Source organism: Columba livia, chromosome 4 (genome assembly GCF_036013475.1).
Source record: "Columba livia isolate bColLiv1 breed racing homer chromosome 4, bColLiv1.pat.W.v2, whole genome shotgun sequence".
In the NCBI taxonomy this organism is placed as follows: Eukaryota; Metazoa; Chordata; class Aves; order Columbiformes; family Columbidae; genus Columba; species Columba livia.
Genome location: NC_088605.1, coordinates 47,691,356 through 47,704,078, shown reverse-complemented (window position 1 = coordinate 47,704,078; position 12,723 = coordinate 47,691,356). Strand labels below are relative to the sequence as shown.

The following is a 12,723-nucleotide window of genomic DNA, read 5'->3' as shown; positions in this document are numbered from 1 at the left end:
ACATTAACCTTTCCTAGAGAAAGTAAGGCAACTCATATCAGATTTGCATTATGATTTTCAGAAGTGATAATCAGCTTGAACCGATCTCTAACAGTTTCCTGTGCTGGGAAGAAATGTTTTGCCTTTATGCAGAATGCATGTATTGGTTTCCCATGCTTGAAAAGAAAGAACACAATCTTTGCAACAGAATTTATCTCTAGAGCTAAGCAACGTCCTGGGAATGTAAAGCTTGTGGCAGATGCCAATGAACAATATTGCTTGGTATTATTACAAAGAAGCATAAAATAATTCTGTTACTTCTAATCCTTCAGCTGCTTTTGAAGTTTTTTGCTCTTAGGACGCTGGGGTCCCCGACTGACGTAGAGAACCAATGCAAATGACGCAGGCTGAATTTAATTCATACACTCTCTTTAAAAACAAGGTGATCACTGTACTTATTTCATCTGGCTCTCAAATTAAAGCAATCATGAGCCTGATCATTTCTCCCTGATTTTGCTCTTCTTGGGCCAGGGAGTAACAAAGCATAGCATGAGACCATCAAGAACACTGCTTCTTGAGCTTCATGTCCTCTGTCTGACCATAAGCACGCTGCTAGGAGCTTCTCCAGCACTGTTTCCGTACAACTGTTCACAAGAGATTTCTTTCTCACTTCATCCACAATTAACAACTGGTTATAAGTAATCTATGAGGCATCTGCGCAACAGCTATGCACACAAATGTTTCCTCCTATATGGAGGAAGGAGGGTCTGCCTCATCCAAAATAGTTTGAATCAGCCACTGCACCCCCATTGCAGTAAGTAAGCTTGCCCAGGAGGACACCTATACAACAAACTCAGTGGCCTTTCAACACTTCAGCTTTAGCTCCCTACCAGAGACCAGCTGTAACAGACCTCCACTTCCCTGTCATCACCTGTTCTCTTCCTTCCATCCAAGTCTTTCAGTGATAGTTTGAAGTCTTTCCTGTTTCAACAGTCACCCCAAATTTAACACCGTTCAATGCTGCTTGCCTCCATAAAAGCTATGTTCTAGTGATCTTTCCAAACTGCAGCCTTTAAGTGCTACAGCACACTTGAATCTGTGTCTTATTTAGATCTGTAGGACTGCAAACAGGACTTACAGCAGCAACTTAGCCTAACAAATATTTCACATCATCAAAACCTGAGCTATGTTCACAGCAAGACGGCTGCAAAATAATTGTCTTTGGATATGATTTTAAGGAGTTCCTTGCTCATGGCAAGAATGTCTGCACCTACCCCATAGGATGCTGCATTGTGTAGGGGGATTAGTCCTCCTTTGTCCTGGGCATTAACATCAGCACCATGCTCAAGAAGGTATTCAGCTACTTCCAGATTGTTGTAACCAGCTGTAGAAAAGGCATAGGAAAAGAAACTGGGTATTAGGAGAGGTAAACTAAACAAAAATTATTAGATAGAAAAGCTAAAGCAATTTTTTTACTGCAAAAGCTCCTCTTTCCTAGTAACAATATTACCTCCTGAAATACGGCTGCCACAGGTAACAATTCACTTTACAGGACAATTCTCTGAGAAACTCCTACGATACCAATCCTGATTTTGGTGATTAACTTCTATAGCCTTACCATAAATACAGAAGCCTTCAAAACCTGGTGAGTCACCCACCTGCAAGATGTAGTGGTGTTGAATTTCTTCCCTGGGTGTCTCTGCAATTAATATTTTCTTGAGTACATAGCTTCTGAACTCGTGCCAAGCACCCCTTCTTGGCAGCATCTAGCAAGGCAGCATCTCCTCGCAGTAAGTCCTGGATATCTGTGTCTCCTTCTTTCACCAAATCTAGCGGAGTGTTCCCATCTCGATTCTTTTTTGTTGGATCAGCTCCATGCTGCCAAGAGTAAAGTGGAATGCTACTGTCATAACCATGTGCAGAGCAGTGCACATAAGTGTGCCATTATTCTGTGGCACAAGACAGGAGGCAGGGGATTTTGCTGACCAGCCATCATGAAGTAACAACAGTATATATCAGCAGGCACACGAGAATAAATCCAGGAGGCTGAGGCCTAAAGCACTAGTCTGCAACACAGCTGTGTGAATCCCAACTCCACAGGCAAGAATGGCAGCCCTCTGCGAGAGCTGCCACTGTTCTACTTGCAACTGCAGTATGTTCAGGAGCATATATATCCTGCATATATCTATACTGTCACAGCAGATGTTAAAGAAAAGCCATCTGCAAATACCTTGCCAGCCAGTCCCTTCTTTCTCCTGCAAACCGGCTGGCAGAGGTGTTCCCTCAGCTCACCTTTCTGAGCCAATGAAGCCAGGCTCTATGTTTCACTAAATGCCACCTTGCTATTGAAAGGCACTTGCTTCAGCAGGGAACTAGAAAAATATCAATTTCTACACTTTCCAATAGACAACAGCACCATCTTAAGCAGTCTACAGGTCCTGGAAAGCGCTGAAGAAAACATTTTGTTGGGAAAGTGGATTTAGATGACTGCTGGAGTTATCTGTGCTTGTAAAACGTGCAGATCAGCCAGTGATAACAAGACAGTACTGGAGCATGGGACAAGGAGGGGAACATATGTGTACATCCAGCATATGATGTGAGTCATGACCACATACAATTTTGTGGGGGGACAGCTCCTTCCTTATTCATTCTCAGCAGCAGAAGTAAAAAACAAAGATAGGTAAGGCAGAGGCAGCATTCTCTGGCTAGCCCCTTTAGAATAATCAAACACAGTTGTCCAAGCCCTGCCAGCAAGCCTACCCTGCCATTTCTCACAGGGGATGCTGGCAAAGCTGTGTTAGTGTGAGCCACAGGGAATGAGCTGCGGATGAGGAGAGCAGAAGGAATTAACTGCCTTGTCTTTGGAAGCAGCACAGCAATGTGTGGCAATTTTAAAGAAAGGTGTTGAAAAAATAAAGTCTCTCCAACTGCCTGTACATTTTTGTTTCCTTCTTTAAGCAGATCAGGACAGAAAGAGAAGTCAAGTCAGGAGGAGTTAAGCTCAACATCCAGGGCTCAGCAGAACTGACAGCACTGCCAGCTGGCATAAGAGACACAGCAGGAGAAGTGCTGTGCAAACTGCAGCATGAGCACATATCCACTGACACCCAGAGCCTTTACAAAACTGTGTCACCTAAGGGCATATTTAGCTCTTGTGGAAGTGTGATTTCAAAAAGAAATATTTCAGCACTTTTGCTGTTGTACATCCAGTCAGGATCCTTTGAACACAAAAAATGGCTACATTCCCAGTGGAATGATCAGAAAACTCCAGAGACCTCCAGTATTTATAAAGTGCTGCTGTGCTTGAGAGTTGATGAGTGCTCCTATAGCTTGAACTAACATCTGTATCCAGGTGTTGCTACCAGGGCCATCATCATGCCTATTCCACAGACACCTTTGAATATATCCTGTTTTCTACTGTAGATGTGTTTCAAACTGATGTTCTACCCCCTCTGAACGGTTTTTTGGTAATCAAATGAAATAATGAATGAGATAGGAGGTAAATAGCAGGGCTTTGCAACAGTAAATGAAAAGAAGTGGACAGGGAAAAGCTTCATCATTTTAAGATGATCCGTATTCTGACTTACTCCTATTTTAAACACTGTGCTTCAGTGGGGCATGAAGTAGGCAAGACTAAAAAAGGAAATAGGATTGGCAGGAAATTCTACTCTAGCACCTTCTTTTCCCCTCTCATGACAGGATGTGAACTTATGTTAAGAAGTCTCTCAAACTCCAAACTCACATTTCTCACTGGAAACATATTGGCATCACCTCAAGCTTTTTACAGGCTCTACCACTAATTATAATGAATATGTATTCCACAGTATACAAACATACATTTCCTCCAGGAGCTTGATAAATTATACATAACTGTTTTAGATTTCTCGCACAGCAGACATCACTTAGAACCCACCTTCATCTATTGCTCCGTAACATATTCTTGCGTATTTACAAAGGTTTACTCAACTGCAGTAACTGTTCCAGAAAAGGACAAAAAGGATAAGGTAGGGGTTTTGTATTTTTACACAAATTCAGCTGCTTTTTCTAGTGTGAGAGTCTTGTTCTACTTGGTTAATAGCATTAATACACGTACTGGAAAACATAACTGTGCTGATGATTTTAAGTGAACTGACGTTACACAAGAAACCATCTGACAACTGTAAGATTAAAACCGATTTGAAGACACCATAAAAAACTCACTGAATGCCATTAGCTTCGTATTACTTAATCTTCAGCCAAACTAAACGTATACACATTTAAAGACACACGTAAGACCTTCAGTACATACTTTTAAAAGCAGTTTGCAGATTTCATATTTTCCTTTTGCTGCTGCTTCATGTAGAGGAGTGAATTTCCACAGGTCTGCCACGTTGACAGAAGCACCGTGCCTCACTAAGAGCTCAGCCACTTCGTAGTGTCCATAAGAACAGGCATTGTGCAGGGGAACTAAGCCACTAATCAAAAAGAAAGTATTAATAGCCACAGAAAATCAGTATGCAATCATACAAAGTTCCAGTTGATAAAACTCCCGCTTCCACCAGACACTATTGGCATCTTTCAGTCCTTCCAATTTTCATGGCTTTATTTCCCTGCTATTAAAACATCAATTAAAACTTCATTATCCTTCTTCAGTTCTCATTCACGAGACACTTAATACTTAGCAAGCACCCAGGTTACTACTTCCACAAGTAAGTAACTTCAATGCTGTTAAAAACACCCAAAAACTAAATTTCAAGAATCACTGATGTTCTGACTTCAGATATTTGAGTGTAAATTTCAGAAAAGGTTTAACACCATACAACAGGTTTGAAGTACAGTTATTAGTAAGGACTGTACACCTGACAGATACAGAAAGATACCCAAACATTACTGTCAGAGACAGTCTGAAAATTCAGTATTGGAAATGAATGATTCCCCCACCCTGAACCAATACATTGGAGTGAAAGATCAAACATAATCATGCTAGTCTACATGATTGCTTTGCAAACAATGCAAAAACCTGTAAATGGTTCATATCATTTAACTGAATAAATTCCTAACTTAATAATAAAAGCTACCTAACAGAATTAGAAAAATGATTAGAGATAACCCTGGTATTTTACCCCATACAATTAAGAACTAATTTTAGATCACCTGAAATAACTTAAAGGCTGCTTTTAAGCACAAGAAAATCTCCAAAATGGGCAAAAGGGAAAAGGATCATGTATTACAGTGTCAGATAGGTACTTGACAATGGCTTTGCCAGAAAGCCAAGTGTGCCTTAATGGTCTATAAGTCTCCATACAGCGAATGCCAGGAACAATGCAGAACAAGAGGAAAGAAAATTAAAAAATTTCAAGAGAAAAACATAATGGTTACTGAAATCCAAAGCAAAATGAATACGGGGGGTGGGGGGGTTAGAAGTCTCACACTAACAGAAAACAGTGGAGTATATAATGGAATGAAATGTACCCTTTATCTTTGGCGTGCACATCCGCCCCATGGTGCAACAGATACTCTACCACTGATACGCGGTTATATCCTGCAGCAAAGTGCAGTGGTGTTGAATGACGGCCTTCCAAATCTCTACAATTCACATTCTGAGGGCTGCAAAGTTGCTGCAAAGATAAAAGAAGAAAACAAAGTACAGAACTAAACCAAACAAATAAAAACCACCACAAACCAAACAAAACCCAGTCAAACAAACAAAACCAAAAGAAAAACCCCAGACTACCTTCCCCAAATACCCCAACACAGAATTTGATCAATTTCTGCAACATTGCCTCTTAGACCGGTGAAGACATGACTGTGTGAAGAACTGGGAGAATAAACAATCAAAAACTTGAGAGAAACACCTCAAGATATCTTAATGTACTACTTTATAGGACAAAAAATGAAGATATTTGCCGTCCTGTTGTTTTATGACTTACTAGCCACCCGGCACTACTTGCACGACTCTCGTAGCAGAGGCTTCCACAAGCCTTGCACAGCAATGCGAAGTGGAAAATTAACACGAATTGCTCAAACCTACCTTCACAGTTTCCAAGTCCCCAGCTTTGGATGCTTCTAACAACCGATAATCCACATCAGATGTGCGCACAGGTGTACTTTCTACAAAGGGGAAAGATGGTTTAGGATCACTTAGGATCATTAAGTTACATTAAGTTGCATTCAACATGTTTTCCAAACTTGGGGGGAAAAAAAAAGTCTGTTGTTGTTTGTAAAAATGCAACTGGAGTTGTGACGTTTGAGTTCATAATGCCTAAATGGCCGAATAAGGAGCCTTAGTTTCAGCATAAACCAGTTAGATTTAGACTCTACAGCTGACACTGTTCTGCCAAATGGAATTTGAAATGTTTGGTAAAAATGATCATTTCTGCATTTAAAAAAAATCTATGTGCTCACTGGGACAGATGCAGAGTTTTGCTGAATATCAAAAGCACCTTTCTCAACAATTTCAGCAAACTGCACAAGGCACCAGTGCACAGCCAGAGTTAAACGTGTTCAATTCAGCAGAGGAATTACAGCCTTTGCCCTCTGCACTTGTGATCTGTCTTGTACCACGGGGCAGTGACAAGGGGCTGGGATTTCTAAGATGGCCACACGGTGACTGCTTGCTTTATGATGCTCCAGTTGAGTACTGCACTTCATAGCAGCAATGAGATCTGTCCCTTGTTATTAACACGGGGAGGTTAAAAATAGAATCAGAAGAATGACAATAGTGATTAACAGGAGGCCTTTAAAGAGATACATTTTTTTTTTCCTCTTTAAATTACTGTAAGATGATTACAAGTTTTGGCATCAAACCTCTTTTTTTTTTACCTCACTTCTCATTAGAAATATGGCTGTGAGAAAGGAAGCATGCACTGAGGGAAGACGAAGAAGTGGCTGGAAAGGAGCGGTGTCCCTAGAGCTCTTCAATATTGCTCAAAAAGGAGCTGAAACGGCAATCTTGATCACTTCATTTTTAATAGAAACTGCTTTCTATGGTAGAAGACACCCTTCTCAAGCTCAAGGATTTATGGAATAGAAGTTTTGGCAGCATGTTGCCCAATCAGTGGCAGAAATGACAGCCTAGTGCAAAACAAACGGAGTAAGGTGAACATGGGGTTGCAAGAATGCTGTAAGAAAGTCAGTGTTGTAACAGACTAAACTCATTCTAGATGGCAATGCAACTCCATTAAAAATATTTTAAAGACCTCTTTAAACATAGAGAACTGGTACTATATCCTGGGAGCAAACTGCAGAGACAATGTGAGAAGGTACTTCCTACAGACTAACACAGTCTCTGCAGAATCCAGTGAATTCCTGACTTTGCAATATCACCTGTGACATTTCACAGGAATGGAAACCAGGCAGAAGAGGATATTTGTTTTCTTAACTAGCTATCCTTACAGAAGGACATCAATTTATCTGTTCGCCTACTGCAGCCCTATTTTCTCTTCTTGATCAGTGTTTTGAGGCCTTTTGTCACCTCCTTGCCTCCATACTCACGGCAGGAAGAGGAGGATGAGGAGGAGGAAGAGAGAAGTAACTCCTACAAGCTCAACTGTTAGGCGAAGAAATGCTCTCCATTGAAGGAACAGCTGAGAGAGTTCAGGGAAGAGGGACAGTGGCACCTTTAATACAGCCAAAGCTGTCAGCTCCTTTCCTCAAGTATACCTTGATCCCCTGCAGCAATTCCACTAGCAAGCAGTTGGACTTGATGTTCTTAAAGGTCTTTTCCAACTTGCTAAATGATTCTATGAGTGTATGATTCTAACTGATTCAAACACCTGCTGCAAGAGAAGTTTGGCAGCAGGGGTTTGACATACATGTTAGTGACTGTGGGCAGTGCACAGCACGCATCTAACTCCTGTTGTTGGACTCGGTTCAGATTTCAGCTCGTATCTTCATCTTATTTATTTGCCCTCCCTTGCTTTCCCCAACAGCACCACCACCTTGGTGTCCTGAGGCAGGGGGAGGTTAAGTCCTGTACTGGACCCAAAGCCCCGCTCTCTTCTCTGGGCTCCTACTATTGTCTTCACAAGGCAGCAAAGACTCTGACTTTAGTGACGGTAAAAAAGGAAATAAATCAGAAACGCAGTCTAATTACTACAGGAAGCAGACATTTCAGTTCCACTAGATTAGAACTTGAGTACCAAAACAGCTGCACTGAGCAAAAATACAAAACATATCTTACTCTTCAAGAAAAGCAAAACTAGAAGCATTTTCTAATAAGCATTTGAAAAAATAACAATCTCACTTTATGAGCTTTCTTGTATTACATGGCCACACTCCTACCAGTTGCAACCAAAATCACACGCAGCTAGAGTAAAGTTGTATCCACTGGCCACTAAGACATCAGAAAGTTGTTTTCATGGTTGTTATCTCCCAGTTGGGATGTAGCTCAGTACTCAAGTGTGAGGAAAAAAAAATCCAATACTATATGGGAAATATTTCAAGCTGTGAACTGAAGAGTCAGATAACAATCAAAACAACTCCAATATTAAAAAAAAGTTTCTTTAACACAATAATACAAAAATTATCACACAGTAATATTTAGTCAATGATTTCAGCATTCATTTGCTAGCTTTGAAATACAGAAAACATAGTGTCAACAACCCTACACTACAAGCATTTTTTCAGCTTTTGAATCTTTCAGTCTTGAACACCTTCATGAATGTAAGGGGAAGGCTGCTATCTCTCCAATGAAAAGCAGTACAGTATGACATCTGGAATCAGTTCTCCTAGGAAAGATACATCAGTGAAAACAAATTTTTAATTCAAAAAATAAATGAGTGTTTTCAGAATACTCATAAGTTTACTATTTTTTAAAATCAAATTCCCATTCTCTTTAACAGCAGGAGATATGTTTACTTTCTTCTGATTCATAGTTACCATACTTCTCTCTCAATACACACACAGACAGTCACAGACATATTGTAAACAGATAATACTATCCAGCCTTATGTAACCAGCTACGTCTCAGGCGTGGGTACACTTTAAACAGTCCTTCCTTGCACTGCTGTAAAATGCCCTTTTCCCCTGCACCCCCTGTTTTAAGGCAACATTATTGAAAATACTCAATGAAATGGAGTTTCTAGCTACCATGGGTCTTCTAATTTATCTGGATATATTCCTTTCTTTGACTACATGCATATCCCACTGTCAGTTACTTGCTCTGTAGTAGCTACTGATGCAATTATCCTTCTCTCTGCTCACAAAAATTCAAATGTGACATGGGTAAGAGGATGCAAACACTCAAGCACTTAAATGAAAAACAGTGGCACCTTTCTAATGCAAGATATAAACAAATTGGTTTTTAAACATTATCAAGAACACTTTCACAATAACATCTTTCTCTGATGGACAAGAGATTTATAGTACAAGTTCAAATGGTTTAGCAACTATCAGTATTTTTCTGCCAGTAACACTCTGTGACAGCTAAAGTATGGAGCACCTAACAGGGTGGCTGATGAGAGAAAAAAGGTTTCTCACATTTTCAGCAATATTCCAGTTGCCTTGGAACTTATTACCAAAAAACCTTAAAACTTCCCATCTGCCTTCCTCCAGTCTCCCTGTGCAGCAGCATGCTCTAAATCCCCATGATGTTTATTTTCTTGCTGATTTGAGCAAAATCAATGAACTGAGCAGGGTTTTTTTGTCGTTGTTTTTAGTTTTTGTTTGGTTTTGGTAGTGGTTGTTGTTGTTTTTTTTTCCTGAAAAGCATCCACAGTACATACCGCAGATGTGTGCACGTGATCGCAGAAGGGAGGGATGAGAAAACTACTGCAAATCTCTCGCATTAAAAAATAAAATAAGAACCAGAGCTGTAAAGGGAGAACCTGAACTTCAAATACACAAGCCTTTATTTTTACCCACCACTTAGAATCTGTTGCACCGCTTCATTTCCCATCTGCGCCGCTGTGAAGCCTTGCAAAGAGATGATGGAGGGATCAGAGCCATAATTCAGCAAGAGCCGGCAGGTTTGCAAGTGGCCTGCTAAGGCTGCCCTGTGCAATGCTGTTTGACCAAGTGTGTCCAGTGCATTCATCTGAAAAATCAGCAGCAATATCAAATAAAACATTGTTATAACTAAAAGCCTGCACCTGTCTCTGCGCTAATAAGAAGAGCAATAACAAGAATTTTCTGGCATCCAAATTTATCTATCAATCCCTCTGCATTGCAACTAAACAAAACCAAATGACAAAATAAGTAAACACTCCAGTCTCAAGATTATTTACTGCAGATGCTTTCTTGTCTTTCAACAATGCAGGCTATTCATTTGCATGGCTAACAGACAACACAGGATCCTTAAAACCATACTTAAAATAGTGATCAAGCTTTTGACAAATTCCATGAAGATCAACCTTGGGCAAGAAAAGCAAAACTCTCACAGAAGAGGAGAAAGAGGTAAATAATTAACTAAAAAAATTTCAAAGATCTTCTAGCTTTAAGGAAATTACCATCTGTCATTTTCAGAAAGGGAATTAACTCTGCATTACTCAGTACCAAGAATTAAAGCAAAACAAAGAGGTCAGATTAGGAGTTCTATGAAAGAGTGAGGGAAAAAAAGATTGGATACAAACAGTCCATTTCCTCCTTACTTTTTGTATTTTTACAGACATGTTAAGTATAACTAGATGTAATTCTACTCAATACAAAACTGTATAAACAGGTGAAATGGAGTCTCACTTTCAAAGAGTATGATATGATGGAAACGTGTCTGTGGAGATATAAGAGAGTATCTAAATAACTAGAAGCATCTCCATGGGTTCACTATCAGAGAAAGAAGAGAGTAATTGAGAGCTTTAAGAGGCAGAAAAAAACCCTCGTGAAAATAACCTTTCAAGAAGATACTTTGTACCTAGCAGCGATTCATGACAAATTTAAATGCAAATATCCAACACCTTTTTTACCACTTTATGAAATACAGAACTACTCTATATTCTCTGCAAGCAACTCAGAACCTGTTATCTGTTTCCAAGCCTACGGATTGCAGGCTGTGAACCGCATGCATAATAGACTCTGTTGCTGTAAAAACCCACCTTTTTACCTTCTCAAAATCTTTGTGGTGGCAGTGAACAAAGGTTTTGCTGGTTATTTCTCACCTACAATGCAGCCTGCAAATCCTACTACCTTTCCACAAAAACTAGTGAAAAAAACATTTTGGGTAAGATGCATATTCTGTAACTAAATGAAATTTAATTAGAGAGTAACTATATAGAAAATATCTACTACCAGATACGGTAAAAACAAACAAACAAACAAAAAAACCACAACAACAAAACAGTAAAATACCTGCAATACAACAATATCAAGCCACAGGAAAGAACAAAGAGCTACCACAAAAATAAAGTGGACTGTGATCCGATATTGTCTGAAATTCTTTTATATCCCTGAACAGTTCTACAGACTGATAAAGCAGGAATTTCTCAGATCACAAACCTCTCTTGCAGGAAGATGAACAGGAGAACAGTTCTGCTTTCTTCTAACCGTGCTCAGCTCATGGCACTCTAATGGGATCTCCCTAAAAGTTTTGTTTTAAATAAAAACTTACAGCTATCATAAATATTAACTAGATGCTGAATGTCCCAAATCCATCATTTTGTTCAGATGATGATCCTCAGTTTCAGGACACTGGATACCTTTCACCACTGATAAGGGCACAGAGAAAAGCAGAAGTCTGGGGCTACAGGTGTTCAGTCATGGTAAAGGCAGAATGAAATTAGTCTTGTGGATTCTGGATGTAGCTGGTAACACTCTGTTTGCCCAAGAAAGAGAATCATAACTAATGTCTTCTCTGTCACTGAATTCCTGTGTTAAACATGTCTGTACTGAACAAATTGTCAAAGAACAGCAGTAAGGCATTCACACTGCACAATTCGATACCGACTGTGTACCTGGAAAAAATGTTAATATTTATTTGAAAAGAACACTGGCAGAGTCATCAGATCTGTCATCTCACATGTCTCATGCAGGTCTCCTTTTGCCTCCAAATAATTATCTTTGCCAGTAACCAATTCTTGTGGCAGAAGAACACCAGCCATTTGAAGAAATGCCTGCTTTCTCCTGGGACAAAGAGGGCTGCAGCTGACAGAGGGATGCATGCGCCAAATGAAGCTGTTCTTTCCCTCAAGAGCAGAATTAGGCTTTGCAAGGCAATTTCATGGGGAGTATGTTCACTTTTAGACAGATCTGCTCTCGCCAATCGCACAGCACTTGTCTGAAACCAGCCCAAGAATGTACTGCAGTAAGGCAAAAAGCAACAGGATTTATTTCCAAATGAAAATCAATTTAAGCATTACAAATTGACATACAAACTGGAATTAAACTCTCATAAAAAAATCAAAACTGGTAATACATATGCCTGGGTTAACCACTGCTCAACACTAAGTTTAAAAACATATGCCCTTTCAAATTTAAAGCTAAAGTTTTAAACTCTGTTTGACAAAATGTTAATATCCTAGTTGTACCGCCTTATTTGTGTGCTGAGAAGGCAGATTGTTCCAGCTGTACTAATCAAAAATTAAAAAAAAAAAACATAAATACTCAACTAGTCCCCTTTATAAGCAGTCTGAAATTAGAAGGCTGCAGCTCTCAATTACTTTACAGGTGGGTTTTATGCAAGAAGTTAAAAATGACAGATATGACAGCTTTTGTTCTACAGCACGCTGGCTCTGGATCCAGTTTCTTCACCTTTTAGCATGAAAGCAGTCACTCCACTGCTCAAACCGCAGAAAAAAAGCAGAGCGCAGTTATCAAAAAGTGTTTTTAAATAGG

General features: G+C 39.7%; 1 protein-coding gene across 2 annotated transcripts in view; it reads right to left on the bottom strand.

Moving 5' to 3' along the window:
- Positions 1–12,723, bottom strand: part of TNKS (tankyrase) — a 142,143-nt gene that overhangs the window by 19,061 nt on the left and 110,359 nt on the right. For both annotated transcript variants that reach the window (XM_065061494.1, XM_065061493.1), the window contains exons 12-17: positions 9,823–9,994; positions 5,990–6,069; positions 5,431–5,576; positions 4,268–4,433; positions 1,638–1,857; positions 1,254–1,363 (exon numbers count right to left, since the gene is read on the bottom strand). In XM_065061494.1, coding sequence (XP_064917566.1) covers positions 1,254–1,363; positions 1,638–1,857; positions 4,268–4,433; positions 5,431–5,576; positions 5,990–6,069; positions 9,823–9,994 — 894 coding nt within the window. The remainder of the gene's footprint in view (positions 1–1,253; positions 1,364–1,637; positions 1,858–4,267; positions 4,434–5,430; positions 5,577–5,989; positions 6,070–9,822; positions 9,995–12,723) is intronic.